Here is a 16,706-nt window from a genome sequence, read left to right on the forward strand (position 1 = left end):
GAGCATCAGCCCTCCCAGAGCTGCTGTGCTCCCCAGCACGCCCGGCTGGCAGGAACGCTCTGACCCCACGGGTGTTACCCAGGAGGGAAAAACACATCACATCTGCCAGGCATTAACGCTTGCTTGGGAACAAAGTTATTTTGGGCACTGGTGAGCACTTTTCCCATTAACTCATGCACATTGATAAGTGCAGCTCAGGAAGGGCTGAGCCCCAGAGCCACCCAGCCTTGCCAGAGGCCACCTGGACGTGGCACCCCAATGCAAAGGGGTCTGGGGAGCAGCCCCCCAGAGCAGGACCCCCTCTCCAGCTCCTCAGCGCTGGCTGAGCAGTGCTGTGGGCAGGGAGGGCACCCCTGCCATGGGCAGGGACACAGGGCACGGGGGGCTCACATCCCACCAGCCTGGCACAGCCCCTCACCAGGCCTGGGGCTGCCAGATCCGGGCTCAGCGCTAAAAACTGGCACCAGGAGCAGCAGCAACCCCCAGCCCTTCCTCTGAGGAAAACAGGGCAGGGCAGAGCCCAGGGGTCACAGCCTGGCTGCTTCCCCACAGCTCCAGAGCCCAGCGTGCTCAGCTCCAGGGAACAAGGATAAAGCCATGAAAGCCATGAAAGCCTGGCCATGGGGCTGCCAGAGCTGCAGGGAGGGCTCCCTGTGCTCCCAAAAAGGGCTCTGGATGGACCCTGGGCTGCAGGAAGGGCTCTGGGCTGGCCCTGGGCTGCAGGCAGAGCTCTGCACTCACCCTGAGCTGCAGGAAGGGCTCTGGATTGAACCTGAACGGCAGAAAGGGCTCTGGATTGAGCCTGAGCGGCAGAAAGGGCTCCCTGTGCTCCCAAAAAGGGCTCTGGGCTGGCCCTGGGCTGCAGGCAGGGCTCTGGATGGACCCTGAGCTGCAGGAAGGGCTCTGGGCTGACCCTGAGCTGCAGCAAAGGCTCCCCTAGAAGGGCTCTGGAGTGCCCCTGCCCTGCCCAGGGCCCTGTGGATGGATGCTCACCCTGGGACTGCTCCCCTCCAAGGGAGATCCATGGACAGGGTCTGCACTGTGACTCCCCAGCAGTGAGGCTGGGCTGCATTACTGCTCCACACATGCAGCTCTGTTTTTCTTAACCATCAGCTCCAGGGAAGCAGCAAGGCACGGAGGCACCGGTGGCACCGGCTGCTGCTGAGTGGCACGAGAAGCAAATCCAGCAATTTCCACCAAATTCAGCGTCCAACACAGGGCCCAGAGCCCAGCAGTGGGGTCTAACTCCCCAGACAGGCTGGAGCTGCTTTCAGCAGCCTCCTGCACTTGGTTTTTTGGGGGAAAATGATCATTAACAGCGTTGGGAACACAGGACCCACAGCCAGCTCCCCATGGGGGATGTGCCAGGCACTGGGGCCAGCCCTGGTGAGGAGGAGGCGTGGGGCAGGACCCGCAGCCCCTCCTGAGCCTGGCACAGGTGGGACAGGACCCGCAGCCCCTCCTGAGCCTGGCACAGGTGGGGCAGGACCCGCAGCCTCTCCCCAGCCTGGCACAGGTGGGACAGGACCCGCAGCCCCTCCTGAGCCTGGCACAGGTGGGACAGGACCCACAGCCCCTCCTGAGCCTGGCACAGGTGGGACAGGACCCGCAGCCCCTCCTGAGCCTGGCACAGGTGGGACAGGACCCACAGCCCCTCCTGAGCCTGGCACAGGTGGGGCAGGACCCACAGCCCCTCCTGATCCTGGCACAGGAAGGGCAGCTCCTCCTGAGCCTGGCACAGGTGGGGCAGGACCCGCAGCCCCTCCTGAGCCTGGCACAGGTGGGGCAGGACCCACAGCCCCTCCCCAGCCCGGCACAGGTGGGACAGGACCCGCAGCCCCTCCCCAGCCCTGCACTCATCACAGCCGGGCTCTTCCCCAGTCACAGCGTTAATGGCACGCAGCCTTGGCTGGGATCGTTGCCGTGGTGATGCTGCGCAGGCAAAGCTGGAAAAGCCAAAGGCTCCATTTCCCCCGTGTGTCACCGAGCCTGGGAACATCGAGCCTTGGCAGGCGGGAGGAAAACGGCCCGAGACACAGGCAGATGGCAGGAGGGGTGCCAAGGTGGGTGCCATGGCCCTGTGGGTGCCATGGCCCTGTGGGTGCCACAGCTCAGTGGGTGCCATGGCCTCGTGGGTGCCATAGTTCTGTGGGTGCCATGGCCTCGTGGGTGCCATGGCTCTGTGGCATCTGACCCCAGCAGCTGGGCACAGCTCCCACCACTGCCCTCGTTTCCATAAATTAAATGGAAAAACCCCACACAAAATGGAACAAGCCCTGTCCAGGTGTTCACAGCTGCCTCAGGCTCAGAAGCATCACTGAGACCCCCACAGCGCCCATTAAACCTCCTCAGCCTGGGACAGCCACAGCCCAGGGCAAGGGACATCACCCTGGAAAGCTGAAGCACCACGAGCTCCTGGCTCACATGAGCTGTGATCAGGGACAAACACTTGTTCCCCGTGGAGGCATAAAGATGAATTATGTGCTGCTGTTTCCGAGAGATTCACCAGCGCCCCAGGGCAGTGACTCGGTGCTGAGCCACGACTGAAATGTCCCTGGTAGACAAACAAAGCTCTGGGAGCTCCAGGGCTCCTCCGGGATCCTGAGCCAGGGCAGCTCCAGCACCCTGGGATGGAGCCAGGAGCTGCACGGGCAGTGCCCAGCTCTGCCCCTGGTGCCAGCAATAAAATATTTTGCTTCCAAAGGCTCTGCAATCAATGCCTCATTCCCCCATTGCCATAGGAACTGTGTGTGCCCTATCAGCACCCAAGGACAGGGACACACCACACTGCAGCTCCCTCCACCCCAAACACAGCTCTGATGGGGCTGGTTTTTCTCAGTTTTTTCTCAGTTTTTTCCCAGTTTTTTCTCGGTTTTTTCTCAGTTTTTTCCCAGTTTTTCCCAAGGAGGCTGCTCTGCTGGTGCTCATTGTTCCAGGCTTTTTGGCACATTCAATTACTGCCCTGCCTTTGGGCACGGTGATGCTCAGTGCCACCATCACAGGATCCAACAGAAGCCATGGATGGGACTGACCCTGTGGCTCAGGTCTCAGGGAAGTGGCTTTTTGGGACAGAGGAAAAGGGACAGGAGAAAAGGGACAGGGGAAAAGGGAAAGGGGAAAAGGGAAAGGGGAAAAGGGAAAGGGGAAAAGGGACAGGGGAAAAGGGAAAGGTGTTTTTCAGGCAAGAACAACACAAGAGAGCAGCTGGTGAGCTCAGCCCAGCTCCTGCCACTGCAGCAGTGCCAAACCCGGGGCTGGCACCTCACCCTTCCCCACAGAGATCATCAACATCCACCCCAGGAATAACCCAAACCCTGCTGGGAGCAATAATTAATTAACAAAAGGAGGCAGCAGCTCAGCAGAGAGGCAGCAAGGAGCTGAGCAAGGCAGAGCCACAGGGCAGGGATGCCCCAAATGCCCATCCCAGGGGCAGTGGGGGGGTCAGAGGCACCCAAACCCCACCTGTCCCCCCTTTCCTGGGCGCCTTCCCTCTGCTTTCAAAGAACAACCCAGTTCTGCACAGCTGAGTTCAATATTTTATCACAAATAAAAGATGAAAGTGAAATTAAGCCAAATGTATTCCATTAAATATTGAAACCATTTAGGCTTGCTCTGGCCCCATTTAAATGTTTTACTGAGTATAAAACGCTCCCTCTCAGGTCTGGCACCGGGAGCGGATCCAGCCCGGCTCGGATCCATGGCAGGGGATGCTCAGTGCCCAAATTGGCCTCTCCAGAGCCAATTTCCCACCTGGCAGCAGCCAGACAGGAGCCAACACAGCACAGCCGTGTGCCCACAGCCCTCCCCAGCCCAAGCTCCTGCACAGGGATCCTGCAGGGCCGGAGCAGGAGCAGGGATCTGCCCCACACCCTGTGCAGGGCTGCCAATTGCACTTCCTGGCTGAGTTCCCCATGGTTCCCATCCTCTGCAGGGGTTTTGGGCTCCCACACAGCTCTGACCAGGAGGATACAGAGGGAGGTTGTACTGAGCACCTTCACAAGCTCCCTCCTTGCACCAGCAGCTCCCGAGTTTGTGTTTTCCTTGCCTGTGTCCTGGCACTGCAGCTCCTGAGCAGCCCAGGCCCTGTCTCTCCCCCTGAGCTCATTGAATCCATCATTCCAACCAGCCCAGGCCAGGACAGACCCACGGGGACCCCAGACATCAACAGGCACCAGGGAGCCACCAAGCACAGCAGGGCTGCAGGAGCCTGGAGCCACTGGTGCCCTTCCAGAAGCATCTTGCAAGCCCCACATCCCCAGCGCTGTCCTGGCAGCTGCAATGGATAAAAAATTCCACACCCAAACTATTCTGGGTGGTATTTCTGACACCAAGGAGGTGGAGAAGGCACCTTCCCACCACCCTGCAAAGAGGATTGAGCTGCTTAAGAGTTTTCTTCCGCAGGCTCTGGGGCTGGCTGCCACCCCAGCTGCTCAAGCACTTCTTTGCTTTGAAGGCATTCATCTCCTTTCTGCGCCTTCCCCGAGGCAGCAATGGAGTCCCTTGTGCACGGGATCACCGCCTGCACACGGGGCTTTGCATCTTCCTGCTGTGCTGCAGAGCTGGGGGCTTGGATGGGTTTGTTTTCCAAAAGCAGGAGGCACAGGAGGATGGATGAAGCCCGGGAGCTGCGAGCAGCGGGCACGGGCACCAGCAGCATCCCTTGGCAACTGAGCCCCTGCATGCAAATGACAGGCACCGACTGCAGAGCTGAGAGTGTCCCTCTGCCAGGCAGCAGCAGCCCTGCGAGGAAAGCAGGGCTTGGTTCCCAGGGAAATGGAGATTTACTGTCCCAAGAGCCCGCCCTGGGAGCGGGGAACGGGCGCCCGCAGCGGCTCTGGGGGAGCAGCACCCTCAGAGCCACCCACGGGCACAAGGGGCACAATGCCAGCTGGCCAGGGCTACCCTCCCTGGGCAAAACTACCAGGATCTGCCTCCCCGGGCTGCATTTGGGCACAGCTGGTCCCCAGGCACCGGTGACAGCACCGGGTCCATACCCTGGAACCAGGGAGAGGGGGGAGCATGGCAGGGACCATCAGAGCCTCCTGGAATGGATGGGGTTGGAAGGGATCTCAAAGAGCATCCAGGTCCAAGCCCCTGCCCAGGCCAGGGACACCTTCCACCAGACCAGGCTGCTCCAAACCCCATCCAACTTGTCCTTGAGCACTTGCAGGGATGGAAATCTGCTCTGGGCAAACTGAGCCCAGCTCTCCACACAGTGAGAAATGCAAAAATATGAAATCAGCTACTGGCTGCTATTAAAATTCATCCAGCAATGGGAGCTGCAGAGCAAACTGATTTTCAGACAAAGAGCTGCTGGGAACACACAGAAACATGGAATGGTTTGGGTTGGAAGGGACCTTAAAGGTCATCCAGTCCCAAGCATTTGCCATGGGCACACTCAGGGTGGGAGCACAGGCATCCCCTGCCTGCTCCTGCCCCACCTTCCCCATGCTGCCACTGGCATGGACTCATGAAGGGGAATTTGGTCCAAACAACTTGGCAGTACCAAGATGTTTCTCCCAGGAAAAGAAAAAACTCTTCCCTCCAGAGCTCCAGCCCTGGAGACCAACCTAAACCCACCCCTGCAGCAAACCCCATCCTGACCCCACACAGCAAAGGAGAGGCTAAACACTCTGCCCAGTTCCCTCCCTCGAACATCCAGGGCTAATTTTGCACAGAAAGACACTGAAATTAATTTATTTCCATTTCTTTCTTCTGGCCTAAGCAGCTCCCCTCCCACTTTTTCCAGATTGATCCATCAGAAAATGAGCCCTGCTAATGCTCTGTGCCAACCGCTGAGATAAAAGCCAGCCCTGGCTCTCAGGAGCATCCAGGCTGCTCCAGCCCTTCAAAGGCTGTGAGGGCAGGGATGAGGGCAGGGATTTGGGCAGGGATGTGGGCAGGGATGAGGGCAGGGATGAGGGCAGGGATGAGGGCTGGGATTTGGGCAGGGATGTGGGCAGGGATTTGGGCAGGGATTTGGGCACCTGCTGGGGAGCAGAGCATCGCCCCAGGGGCAGGGATGTGGGTGCCCACTGGGGACCAGCAGATGCTCAGGGCACCCACAGCCCTCTCCCAGCACCCCCAGGGCCATTCTGGGTGAATCCAAACCGTGGTCACTGCTCCTCTGCAGGGCTGGAGCAAAGGTTCCCATCCTCCTGCAAAGCTCAGCTCTGCAAAGCTCAGCTCGCTGCAGGAGCCTGTGGAAGGGGCACACACAAACACAACAAAAAACAACCAGAGATGCCACAAACCTCCCATGTTAAAAAAAAACAAACCCACATCACCCACTGCTGATCGCAGCCCTGAGCCGCACAGGGCTGAGTGTAATCAGGAGTCCTTAGAGCTCAGGGCCACCGGGCCAGGTTTTATTTACAGCACTCCCACATTAACCATGGCCCAGCCAAGGCTGGGGCAGAGCACTGGGAGCCTCCCAAGGGGGCTGGGGAGCAGCTGGACCCCCCAGCCCTGTGAACCTGTGCACATCCAAGCTGAGCCTCCAGAGGGAATGTCCCCAGTGCCACTGCCTGCCCTGGCAGCTGGAGCCGTGCCCAGCTCCGGGCTGGCTCCTCCTGAGCCAGGTGCCAGGGCGATGCTGCTTTGCTGCCTTGCTGCTTTGCTGCTTTGCTGCTTTGCTGCTTTGCTGCCTGTCCTCGGGGCAGCAGCAGAGCAGTGACACCGCCGCACACCTGGGACAGCACCAAGAGGAGCCACCCTGCTCTGAACCCCACCAAAAAGCTTCCCAGTGGTTTCATCCCTGATTAACACAGGAACCATCACCCCTGCTAATGCAAAGGAGCTCATTAGCACCTCTTCCCAGGGAGGAAAGGCTCTTGTCTAATTTTTTTTCTTTTATGTTCTTCTCCTTTCAGGTCCAATTAGTAGAAAACTCTTCCCTTGCCCAGCCCTGCAGAGCTCGGGGCAGTGAGGACGGGGCTGGGCAGCCCCACAGAGCCCGGGTGTCACTGGGGACAGGGACACGGGGGGTTCACGTGGCCCTTTGGCTCCTCGCCTTGGTGAGGCTCCATCACTCAGCTGTCACCACGGGACACAAGTCCCCCTGGCTGCACAGCTTGAGTTTCTGTCGAGGTTTCTGAAGCGTTGCCAAAATGACAAGGAGAGGCAGCTCCTGCCGTGGCACTGAGAAAATCGGGATTCACAGCCCTGAGCACCACACCTGCCCTTCTCCAGGAGCCCCTTCTCCCTGGAACCCCAATGTGTGAAGGCAGGAAAGCACCCACAGCCTGCCCAGAGCTGCTCTGCCCTCACCAGTGGGGATCTGTGGGGAGAGATCCCCGGGCAGAGGCACCTGCCAGGATTCCCTGGTGCCATAGCTCAGCACAGCTCAAGGAGGGCAGTAATTAACCCCCTCATTATCCAGCAATGACACCTTGAGGGTGACACCTGTGATCCAGACAGGGAGGGGTTTGTCCCCCAGCCTGGGGGACAGCTCAGGAGCTCAGACAGAGGTTCCTGCTCAGACAGAGGTTCCTGCTCTGACAGAGGTTTCTCCTCATACAGAGGTTTCTGCTCACCCAGGGCTCTGCCTCCATGGCCCCCACCCATCCCTGCACCCCCAGCCAGCCAAACCCTCAGCCTGGGGACACCTGGCCCTGTCCCAGCTGAACTGGGAGGGCTGGAATCATCCCCAGGAGCTGAAGATGCTCCCCCAGCAAACCACATTTTCCCAGGATGGGATGCTGAGGACTCAGCACCTCCAAAGCTCGAAGCCAACAGGTGCCATTTTGATGCCTTTTTTAATATTACAATCATCTTTATTTCCCCAGCATCAGTGGTTTGTTTTCCAAACACATTCAGATCAACATCTTTCTTTGTTTAAGAGATGATAATAAACAAACACATCGCGGGAGGTTCTCCCTCACATAAAACAGTAGGAGGGAACAAACCTCAGGGGCCATTAGGAATTGTAATGCCAGATTAATTTTAAATGGATTTCTATTCATTTACATTCGCTCTGGCCTGTGTAAGCCATTAGCCATAGCTCTGGGTGCATCTGAGGGTTTGCCATCCTTGAACATGGGCACTGGTCCTGGAGCGCACTGGGACCAGAGCATGGGCTGGGAGAGGAGGGAGCTGGGCTGGCCTGGGGGTGCCCCCAGAGCGATGGCAGGGACCAGAGGGCATCAGGAGGAGCGGAGATGGTGCCCAGGACAGGTGTGGAGCTGGGCAGCCCCGTGCCCGTGGTGTCCTGAGCCAGGATGGCCCCAGGGCCGCGGCAGGTCCCAGCAAGGCCAGGCGTGCACAGGAGCACAGCTGGCACACACACTGGCCTTGGGGAGCTCCCTGCAGCCCCTGGGGCCAGCCCGGCTCAGAGAGTGCCACAATCCCTGCCAAAAACCCAAAACAACCCCCTGTGCTCGCTCAGCACCCTTCACAGCGGGCCAGAGAACACAGAGAACCCCAGTGACGCCTTCCCACTGCCGGCACCTCAGTGCTTCAGCCACAAACCCCCGCCAAACTCAGGGCTGCAGGGAGAAGGAGCTGTGATGTGGCAGTTCTGTGATTAAAAAGACACAAATTAAAACCAGCAGAAGCCTCCAGTGTTGCCACCCCAGAGCATCATCTGCATGACGGCGCCCACGGCGAGAGGGACAATTACCAAACAGGATTATCCTGCTGGGAATGCAGAGGCTCATCAAAAAACTGTTTCCACGTCCCCCCAAAATTATGAATGCCTTACAAGGATGATAATAATGAGTTTTAGGGCATACACATGATCTCCCCCACTGTATAATCTGCCCATTTCAGAGACATGGAGCTCTAGCAGCTCTATTAGAGAAGTAAATTAACTCTAATTTGATTGCTCCTCAGTAACAGTCATTTCAGCACTCTAATCAATAAGTCATAGGGTTTTATGGCTGCCCTCTGTATCAATCACTGCAATCAGTAATAAAACCCTTTTATTTGAAGAACACCTGAACACTGTGTAATTACCTTTGTATACAATTACAGCCCCCAATTTACCCATTTCACCTGCAGCAGCCCCCAGCCTCGCTAGGCATGGACCATCCCTTCCTTGCTCAGGGCTTTCTGAGCTGTCCTCCACCCTTCCCAGTGTCACTGCACCACGGGGTTATTACTCACACCCCAGCCAAGCAGCAGGTTACAAGAGACACTCATCTCCCAGAAAAGTCAAGATCTGAGATCCTGCTGGGAAAAGGCAGCTGGGAAGACACAACACTGGTGTGTGGCACCACCAGCAGCTCCTCAGAGCTCCCGGCAGAGCCCCCAAATGGAGCCAAATCCATCACACACAGAGAGACGGCACAGCCGGGAGCAGGGCAGGGAGAGCAGCACTGCCCAGACACCCCAGGAGGTGACAAGCTCACACTTTGGAGGGAGCAGATGGCTGGGGGACTGGTGAGGGGCAGGAGCAGCAGATCCTGGCAAGCCAGGCGTGCTACTGGCTGCTCTTGGGTGCCAGACCTGCCTCGTGCCCTGCACAGCTGCTGGAAAGGCTCCTTGGTGCCACCTCTGTAAAGTCACCGTTCCTGTGGCTCTGCTGTCCCACCCCATGGCCAGGGACCCCCTTGGACAGGGCCTGAGGGAACCACAGAGACCCCAGGCAGCCCCCCCAGCACGGGACTGACAGGGAAACAGGGCCAAGGGAAGGTTACCGGGGCCTGGGGCCGTACTCAGATGTTCCTGCCTGGCAAAGGACGCCCTGGCACACTGGGCACTGCAGGGTAGGATGTGATCCCCTTTTTTCCCCCAGTCCACCTGTTATTCCCTGTGTGGAGCAATTCCCACTGTCCTCACTGGAGCTGCACAGCTCCAAGCACTGCCCCCAAGGCTCTCCCAGCATCAGGATGCTGCCATTGCTCCCAGCCAAACAGGGACCTCAGAGATCCCTCAGCACAACACAGCCCCACATCAGCACCCCAGAGATGTGCTCAGGACAGTCTTCCAGGACATTCTGGTTTTTATCAGTTTTGGTTTTGCTGTTCCAAGAAAAAAAAACGAACAACTCTTAAAAACCACTGGAACTGCCTTAGGGAAATATTTTCATGGGCAGATGTCAGGCCTCAGTTGTTCCAGGAATTATCCCCAGGATCCTGAGCAGAGGAGAGGCTGCCCCATCCCCATGCAAAGCCATGACAAGGAAGCTGGCACGGCTGCAGAGGTTCAGTGTTTGTTACCCCTCTGCCAAACCCACCTGTCACCTGCCAGAGCCCAGAGGGGTCCCATCACTCACCCTGAAGTCGATGCCCACGGTGGAGATGAAGCTGCCGGCCAGGAAGGCGCCGTCCTTGAAGCGCACCAGCAGGCAGGTCTTGCCGACCCCCGAGTCCCCCACCAGCATCACCTGCAGGGAGGGAGGCAGGGATGGAGGCAGGGTGTGAGGCTGCAGGCTTGGGAAGGCAGCCCCACTGCAGCCATCACCCTGCTCCATCACAGCAGTGGCAGCAGCAGTGCCTGGGGGCAGCAGCGCACCCAACAGCGATGTCCTCGCAGCCAGGGGAGGGTGGGGAAGACACACAAGGGGATTATTCAGACCCTGCACCATGTCACCAAACTGGAGACACCTTCCCCTGCCCTGACAGGCACTCAACAGGTCCTTGGTGGGGGCACAAAGCCCCTGGAAACCAAGAGTGACACGAGCTGCCTGTGCTGTCCCCACCACGTGTGGGCCTTCCTGGGAGGGTGACACTGCTCGTGGGGGTCCCCAGCCACGAGTGCCAGCTCCAGGGGTGCGCTCTGCCCTCGCCTCAGTGGGACCCACACATGCCCACAGCCTCCCAGTCCTCCATGGATGCCAAGGGAGCAGCTCCCGGTGCCACCTGCCTCAGTTTCCCCAGCCAGCAGCCACCCTGGGCACAGACAGGGCAGGCAGCTCCTCTCCACAAAGCAACCACAGCAGAGCTGAGGCTGCTTCCAAATGCAGCTCCCCCAAAGCTCTGCCCACACCAAAGCCCTGCTGCCCCCAGGGCTCTGACCCTGCTCCCCTTGGAGGGATGACACCGAGGAATCCGGGACAGGAGCGGGGCTGTGCCAGCTCCTTCCACACCTGCCGTGCCAGGCCCTTCCCTCTGCCATCTGCCTTCCAGGAGCCATTAACCCTGACAGGATTTAAATGGCTTTATGGCAGGGACTGCCCCGGGTGACACCGAACCCTCCCAGGGGCTGCCACAAGTGGCAAATGCCACCAGCCCTCTGCAGAGGCAGCAGCAGCCCCAGCTGCAGGTGCAGCTCGTTTTGGCACTGCCAAGGAGGGCAGGATGTGCCCACAGTGCCCCACAGCCCCAGCAGAGCCCCACACTGGAGTCCCACAGGAGCACCAGGCACTGAGCCCTGGCACAGCAGGGTGAGGGCAGCCAGAGCCCGCAGGGGTGCCAGTGTGAAGCCAAGGGAAGGGGGAAAAGTCATTTTAGTACAAAATATGGATTTTAAAAAAAAATTCCAGACATCTTTCTGGAATAGGTGACCCTCAACAGCAGCTTCTCCCCACTCAGCAGCACCAAAGCCTCACTGGGTACACAGAGTGCCCAGGGCCAGGAGCCAGCCCTGTCCCAGGACTTGTCACAGATCGGGAGCCCCAGGAGAGGGGAAGGGAAAGAGAAAGTTTAATAAACCAGGCTTTCACTGGATACAAAGCAATTTCTGTCTGCCACTGGGTCAAAACCAGCCAGACCATTAGCAGATGCTTTCTCTACCCGGTGTGTTTGGGCTTATCTGAGACACATTTGGCTCACCCTCGTGCCATGGGGACCAGCCCTAGGGAAAGCCCCAGCCTGGGCAGGCAGAGGTGAGCTCCAGGAGCCAAGGACCAGTGCAAACACAGAGGTGGCTCCATTTTAGGGAAGCTGTTGAACCATTAATGCAGCTGTATCAGGACCAACCACCTACCAAAGCAACCAAGCACAATTCTGGAATGTCCCTCTCCAACCCGAGATCCCAAACAACCTGAACACCTCCTACCCCACACCCCAAACAACCTGAACACCTCCTACCCCACACCCCAAACAACCTGAACACCTCCTACCCCACACCCCAAACAACCTGAACACCTCCTACCCCACACCCCAAACCTGAACACCTCCTACCCCACACCCCAAACCTGAACATCTCCAACCCCATACCCCAAACCTGGACACCTCCAACCCCACACCCCAAACCTGAACACCTCCAACCCCACATCCCAAACCTCCACATCTCCTACCCCACATCCCAAACCTGAACACCTCCAACCCCACACCCCAAACATCCACATCTCCTACCCCACATCCCAAACCTCCACACCACAACGCCACAGGCACCAAGCTCTCCCCACCACACGCCAGGCGGGACCTGCCCCAGCAAAGCTGCTCTCTCCAGGCTCGATGCCCCGGGCTCGGCACAGAGATCCGTGCCACAAACACACAGGGGTTTCACGGAATTGTGCCCCCAGGCAAAATCACTCAATGAGCCCCAAAATCATCAAATGAGCTCCGAGCTGGGCTGGCATCAGGTCGCAGGATGAAGTGGGGAGGAAGCAAATACATTTGCGCTGTGAGTCGCTCGCCAGGGTCTGAGCAGCGAGGAGAAGCCACCGGAGCCCAGCGGGCTGGGGACATCTCGGCAGCAGCCGGAGCACATTCGGTGCCCCTCGGGGGTGCCACCACCCTGCTCACAGCCCCGCTTTCCTGTAGGCTCACAGGATCCGGGGGCTTACAGCAACTCCCCGGAGCAGCCTTCGGCCGTCACTTGCACAAGTCCCGCAGCCCCGGCCCCGCTCCGGGGCTCTGCGGGCGCAGCCCCCGCCGAGCGAGACCCCGACCGGGCGGCTGCGGAGGGGCGGGATGAGGGCTGGGAGAGGGGAAAGCGGGGATCCAGGCAAGCAGGGATGCAGGGATGAAGGGATGCAGGGATGCAGGGATGCAGGGATGCAGGGATGAAGGGATGCAGGGATGCAGGGATGCCCGCCCGGTCCTGGCCCCCGGGAACTTCGGCGACGCTACCCCCGGCCCCGCACCCGCCTGACCCCGCACTCCCACAACCCTCCCCGCTGCCCTCTCCGCTCCCGCACCTTGAAGGCGAGGTCGTAGAACTCCCCGCTGCTGCTCAGCGAGGGCCGCCCGGCCGCCGCCGCGCCGCCGTTGCGGGGCAGCTCGGGGGCGGCGGCGGCGGCGGCGGCGGAGCTGCCCCGGGGGGCGGCGGCGGCGCGGCCGGAGCCCTGCCCGGCGGGAGGCAGCGCGGCGGAGGGCGCGGCACCGCCGCCCTTGCTGCGAGCCGCCTTCTTGCGCGACATCCCGGGGCCGGCGCCGCGGCCGCGCCGGGCGCTGGGGGGGCGCGGGAGCCGCCGCCGCCGCCCCGCCCGGCTCCGCCCCGCGCCGCCTCTCCGCCAATAGGAGCGCGCGGAGGGCGGGAGGGGGCGCGGTCTGAGCGCTGGCCCCGCCCCTTCGCGCCCCGCAGCGCCGGCACCGGGAGGAGCGGGGGGAGCGGGGGGCACCGGGGGGCACCGGGGGGCACCGGGAGGAGCGGGGGAACCGGGGGGAGAGGGTACGGCGAGAACGGGCTGCGAGGGGTCTGTACCCGCGTGAAGGGAGCCGAGGACGCGGGCAGCGCTCCCCGCGATGCCCCTGCACGCCCCGGCCCCGAGGCGCGTTATCGTGGGGGCACCGGGAGCCGCCTCGGGTGGGTCTGCAGGAGCGAAGGGAACGGCGAATGGAGGGTGGCACCCGCACCCCGGGGAGCAGCGTGGGGTGCCCCACGCCGCACACGGCAGCCCCGCGGGCGGGGTGCGCAGCGGGGCGGGGGTGCAGCTCCACAGCCCGGTCTGGGGTCCGTCCTGCAGCCCGGTTTGGGGTCCGTCCTGCAGCCCTGCCTGGGGTCTGTCCCGCAGCCCGGTCTGGGGTCCGTCCCGCAGCCCTCTCTGGAGTCCATCCCGCAGCCGCGTCCATCCCTCTCGGTTTGCCGGCACGGTGTGCGAGGGCCGCTCGAGGCAGACCCTCGGGGGTGTAAGGGTGGAACGGGGTCCAGACCACAGCGGGATGGAGTGTGGGCTGCGGGACCAGGAGCCCGGGTTCCCCCAGTGTGTCTCAGCAGCTGGTTTCTCTCTCTGCTCCCGAATGCCGTCTGAGGCACTGGCGGTCTCCCGGTTGGAATAAATGCCGTCAGCTGCGTGACATGTTCAGCCTGGCTGGGAAGGGAGGCCTAGACAGGCACAGGAAAGCAGGAGCGAGGAGTAAATCACTGTCAGGAGAAGCCAGGCAGGCACATGGTGAAGATGGAGTCAGTGACAGCGCTGGCACAGGGAGTGACAGCTGACAGGGCAGGGATCAGTGCCCCAGAGAGCCCAGGGCCAGCACCAGAGCTCGGGTGGCAGCCGTGGTGATGCTGAGGGGTCATTCTCACTGCGGGCATGGACGGGATTTTCCCTTTGGGAGCATTTAAATCTATGGTTAATCTCTGAAGCACCCCGTGGGGAGGAGGAGGAGCAGGCAGCAGGGTTCTGATGGATTCAACCATGGACAAGGGAGATGGGCCAGGTTTGGAGCTCCTGTGCACGGCTCCTGGGTGACATCCCCCTGCTGCCACCCCGAGTCTTGGGCACGGGCACGGCTGTCAGAGGCTCCAGGGGACGAATGCTGAGGAGCTCTGGGTCTGCAGCTCCTCCGACACAGCTGAGGCTGAAGGAAACGCTGTCACGGTGGAGGCTCAGCATCCCACTCCCCTGCATCCCAGCGATCGAGCCGGGAGATGGAAGAGCTGCCTCGGCAGAGCAGACTGCATGCCACGGTTTTGCACTATAATCTGATTTTCCAGGACAGCTGCAGTCAATAGAGGCTGAGGCCTGGGAACAAAGTGCAATGCTGGAACCATCCGTGGGCTGCAGGTTTTTAAGCGGTCCCTGAGCCACGGCCGTGGTGCGGCTTTTCCTGGCCGGGAGGAAGGGGGTGCGCTCTGCCCTGGCACCCCGCACCTTCGGGCCACGCCAGGACTTTGCCCCGCCGCCATCCCCAGGCGAGGCTGATGGAAATCTCTACCAGCGGCCCCGCGCTCCGGAGCAAACAAAGCCAGCTGTTCAGCGCCGCCGCATCGGGGCAACGCCGGAGGAGAGGACGCGGCTCCTCCTCGGGAAGCGCTCCCGGATAACCCCGCCTGTGCCAGGGGCCGTGCGCTGCCCCGGCTGCCCAGGGCTGCTCCCGCTGCCCCCAGCCCCAAACCAGGCTGGCAGAGAGCTCCGAGCCCCGCGGCAGGAGGAGCATCCCCGGCAAGTTCCTCTCGTGGAGGAAAATCGTGTGCAGAGACGCAGCCTGCTCAGAATCGCAGTCACGCCTGGAGATGTTGCTCCTCGGATAGTTACAGGAACTAATCAGATAACGGCAGCTGAACTAAGGGGGATATGTTTGCTAAAAATAGCTTAATGGAACAACAGACGCCTGGAGATACGGCGTGCCTCGGGGAAGCGGGGCTGCGGCATCTGGCGGGGCTCGGAGCGGGGCCGGCACTCCGAACCATCTACATATATGTAAATTTGTTCTCAAAGGCAGAAAAACAGCTTGTCCCCGTCACGGTGGTCACCCCAAGAGGGCCCTTGTGCTGCTGTATCAATGTGAGCACGGAGAGGCAGATGGTGCCACCAGTGCCACCTGTGCCAGCAGCCACGGGGATGGCACCTGCCTTTGGCTCAGGCAGGGAGCAGAGCTCTGCACAGGGCTGGAGACACCAGGAGCCACCCGGGGCTCAGTGCTGTGCTCTGCCCAGCTGCTCTGCACAAACACTGCGCCTCAGGGCTCCCAGTCTGGCTGTTTTCTTTGGCATGGAACCTGGCAGGGTTCTGTGTGCCAGAAGTTCCGTGCCGTGCTCAGAGCCAGGGAGATATTTCGGTGTGAGGCCTTCCCTCCCTGCCTCCCTCCCTCCCTCCCTCCCTGCCTCCTGCTGCTGCTCTGGGCTGTTCCAAGGCTGGCTCGTGCCACGGCTGCCCCTGCACTCCCCAGCCTTGGCTGCTCCATGCCCTGGGCCTGACCAGCCTCTATCCATCCCTGCCTCTCCCAGCAGCCAGCCCAGCCTGATGCCCTCCTGGTGCCAGCTCCTGGTGCCAGCTCCTGGTGCCAGCTCCGAGGGAGCAGAGCCTGCTCCAGCAGGCAGCCTGCAAGGACGAGCTATTCCCACCAGGCACCATGTCAGCTGTGCCAGCTTGGAAGATATTCCTCTTCCTTGCATGGTGAGTGCAGGAAGGATGCTGCAGGCTCTTTCCATGTGCTGCTCGTGGTGCCTCTGCTGTCACCTGCTGCAGTGCCACCAGCCAAGGCTTGGGGGCTTCTCTGTCTCTGCTGGGTGCTGGTGAAGCTTTGCCTCAAATCCTGGGGGCAGTTTTGGGCCCTTCATGATGTGGAGGGGCTGGAGTGTGTCCAGAGAAGGGAACAGGGCTGGGGAAGGGGCTGGAGCCCCAGAAGAGGCTGAGGGAGCTGGAAAGGGGCTCAGCCTGGAGGGCTCCAGGGAACAGGGACAGGAGGAGAGGGAACGGCCTCAGGCTGGGCCAGGGCAGCTCAGGGTGGATATTTGGGAGAATTTCCTCCCGGAGGGGCTGCCCAGCCCTGGCACAGCTGCCCGGGGCAGAGGTGGAGTCCCCATCCCTGAGGGGGTTTTACAGCCCTGTGCATGTGGCACTTGGGGACGTGGGACAGTGCTGGCTTTGGCAGTGCTGAGGAATAGCTGGGCTGGATGGACTTCAGAGGCCTTTTCCAACCTAAACCATTCTG

At 60.7% G+C, this 16,706-nt stretch overlaps 1 protein-coding gene across 1 annotated transcript in view; it reads right to left on the bottom strand.

Annotated features, from left to right (window-relative positions):
* RAB26 (RAB26, member RAS oncogene family) overlaps positions 1-13,283 on the bottom strand; it is a 28,819-nt gene extending 15,536 nt beyond the window's left edge. The window contains exons 1-2 of the mRNA XM_071444836.1: positions 13,028-13,283; positions 10,217-10,327 (exon numbers count right to left, since the gene is read on the bottom strand). Coding sequence (XP_071300937.1) covers positions 10,217-10,327; positions 13,028-13,249 — 333 coding nt within the window. The 5' untranslated portion in view covers positions 13,250-13,283. The remainder of the gene's footprint in view (positions 1-10,216; positions 10,328-13,027) is intronic.
* Positions 13,284-16,706: the final 3,423 nt, after the last annotated feature.

The sequence above is a fragment of the Agelaius tricolor genome, unplaced genomic scaffold, assembly GCF_023055355.1.
Source record: "Agelaius tricolor isolate 1412-34295 unplaced genomic scaffold, bAgeTri1.0.p SCAF_19, whole genome shotgun sequence".
In the NCBI taxonomy this organism is placed as follows: domain Eukaryota; kingdom Metazoa; phylum Chordata; class Aves; order Passeriformes; family Icteridae; genus Agelaius; species Agelaius tricolor.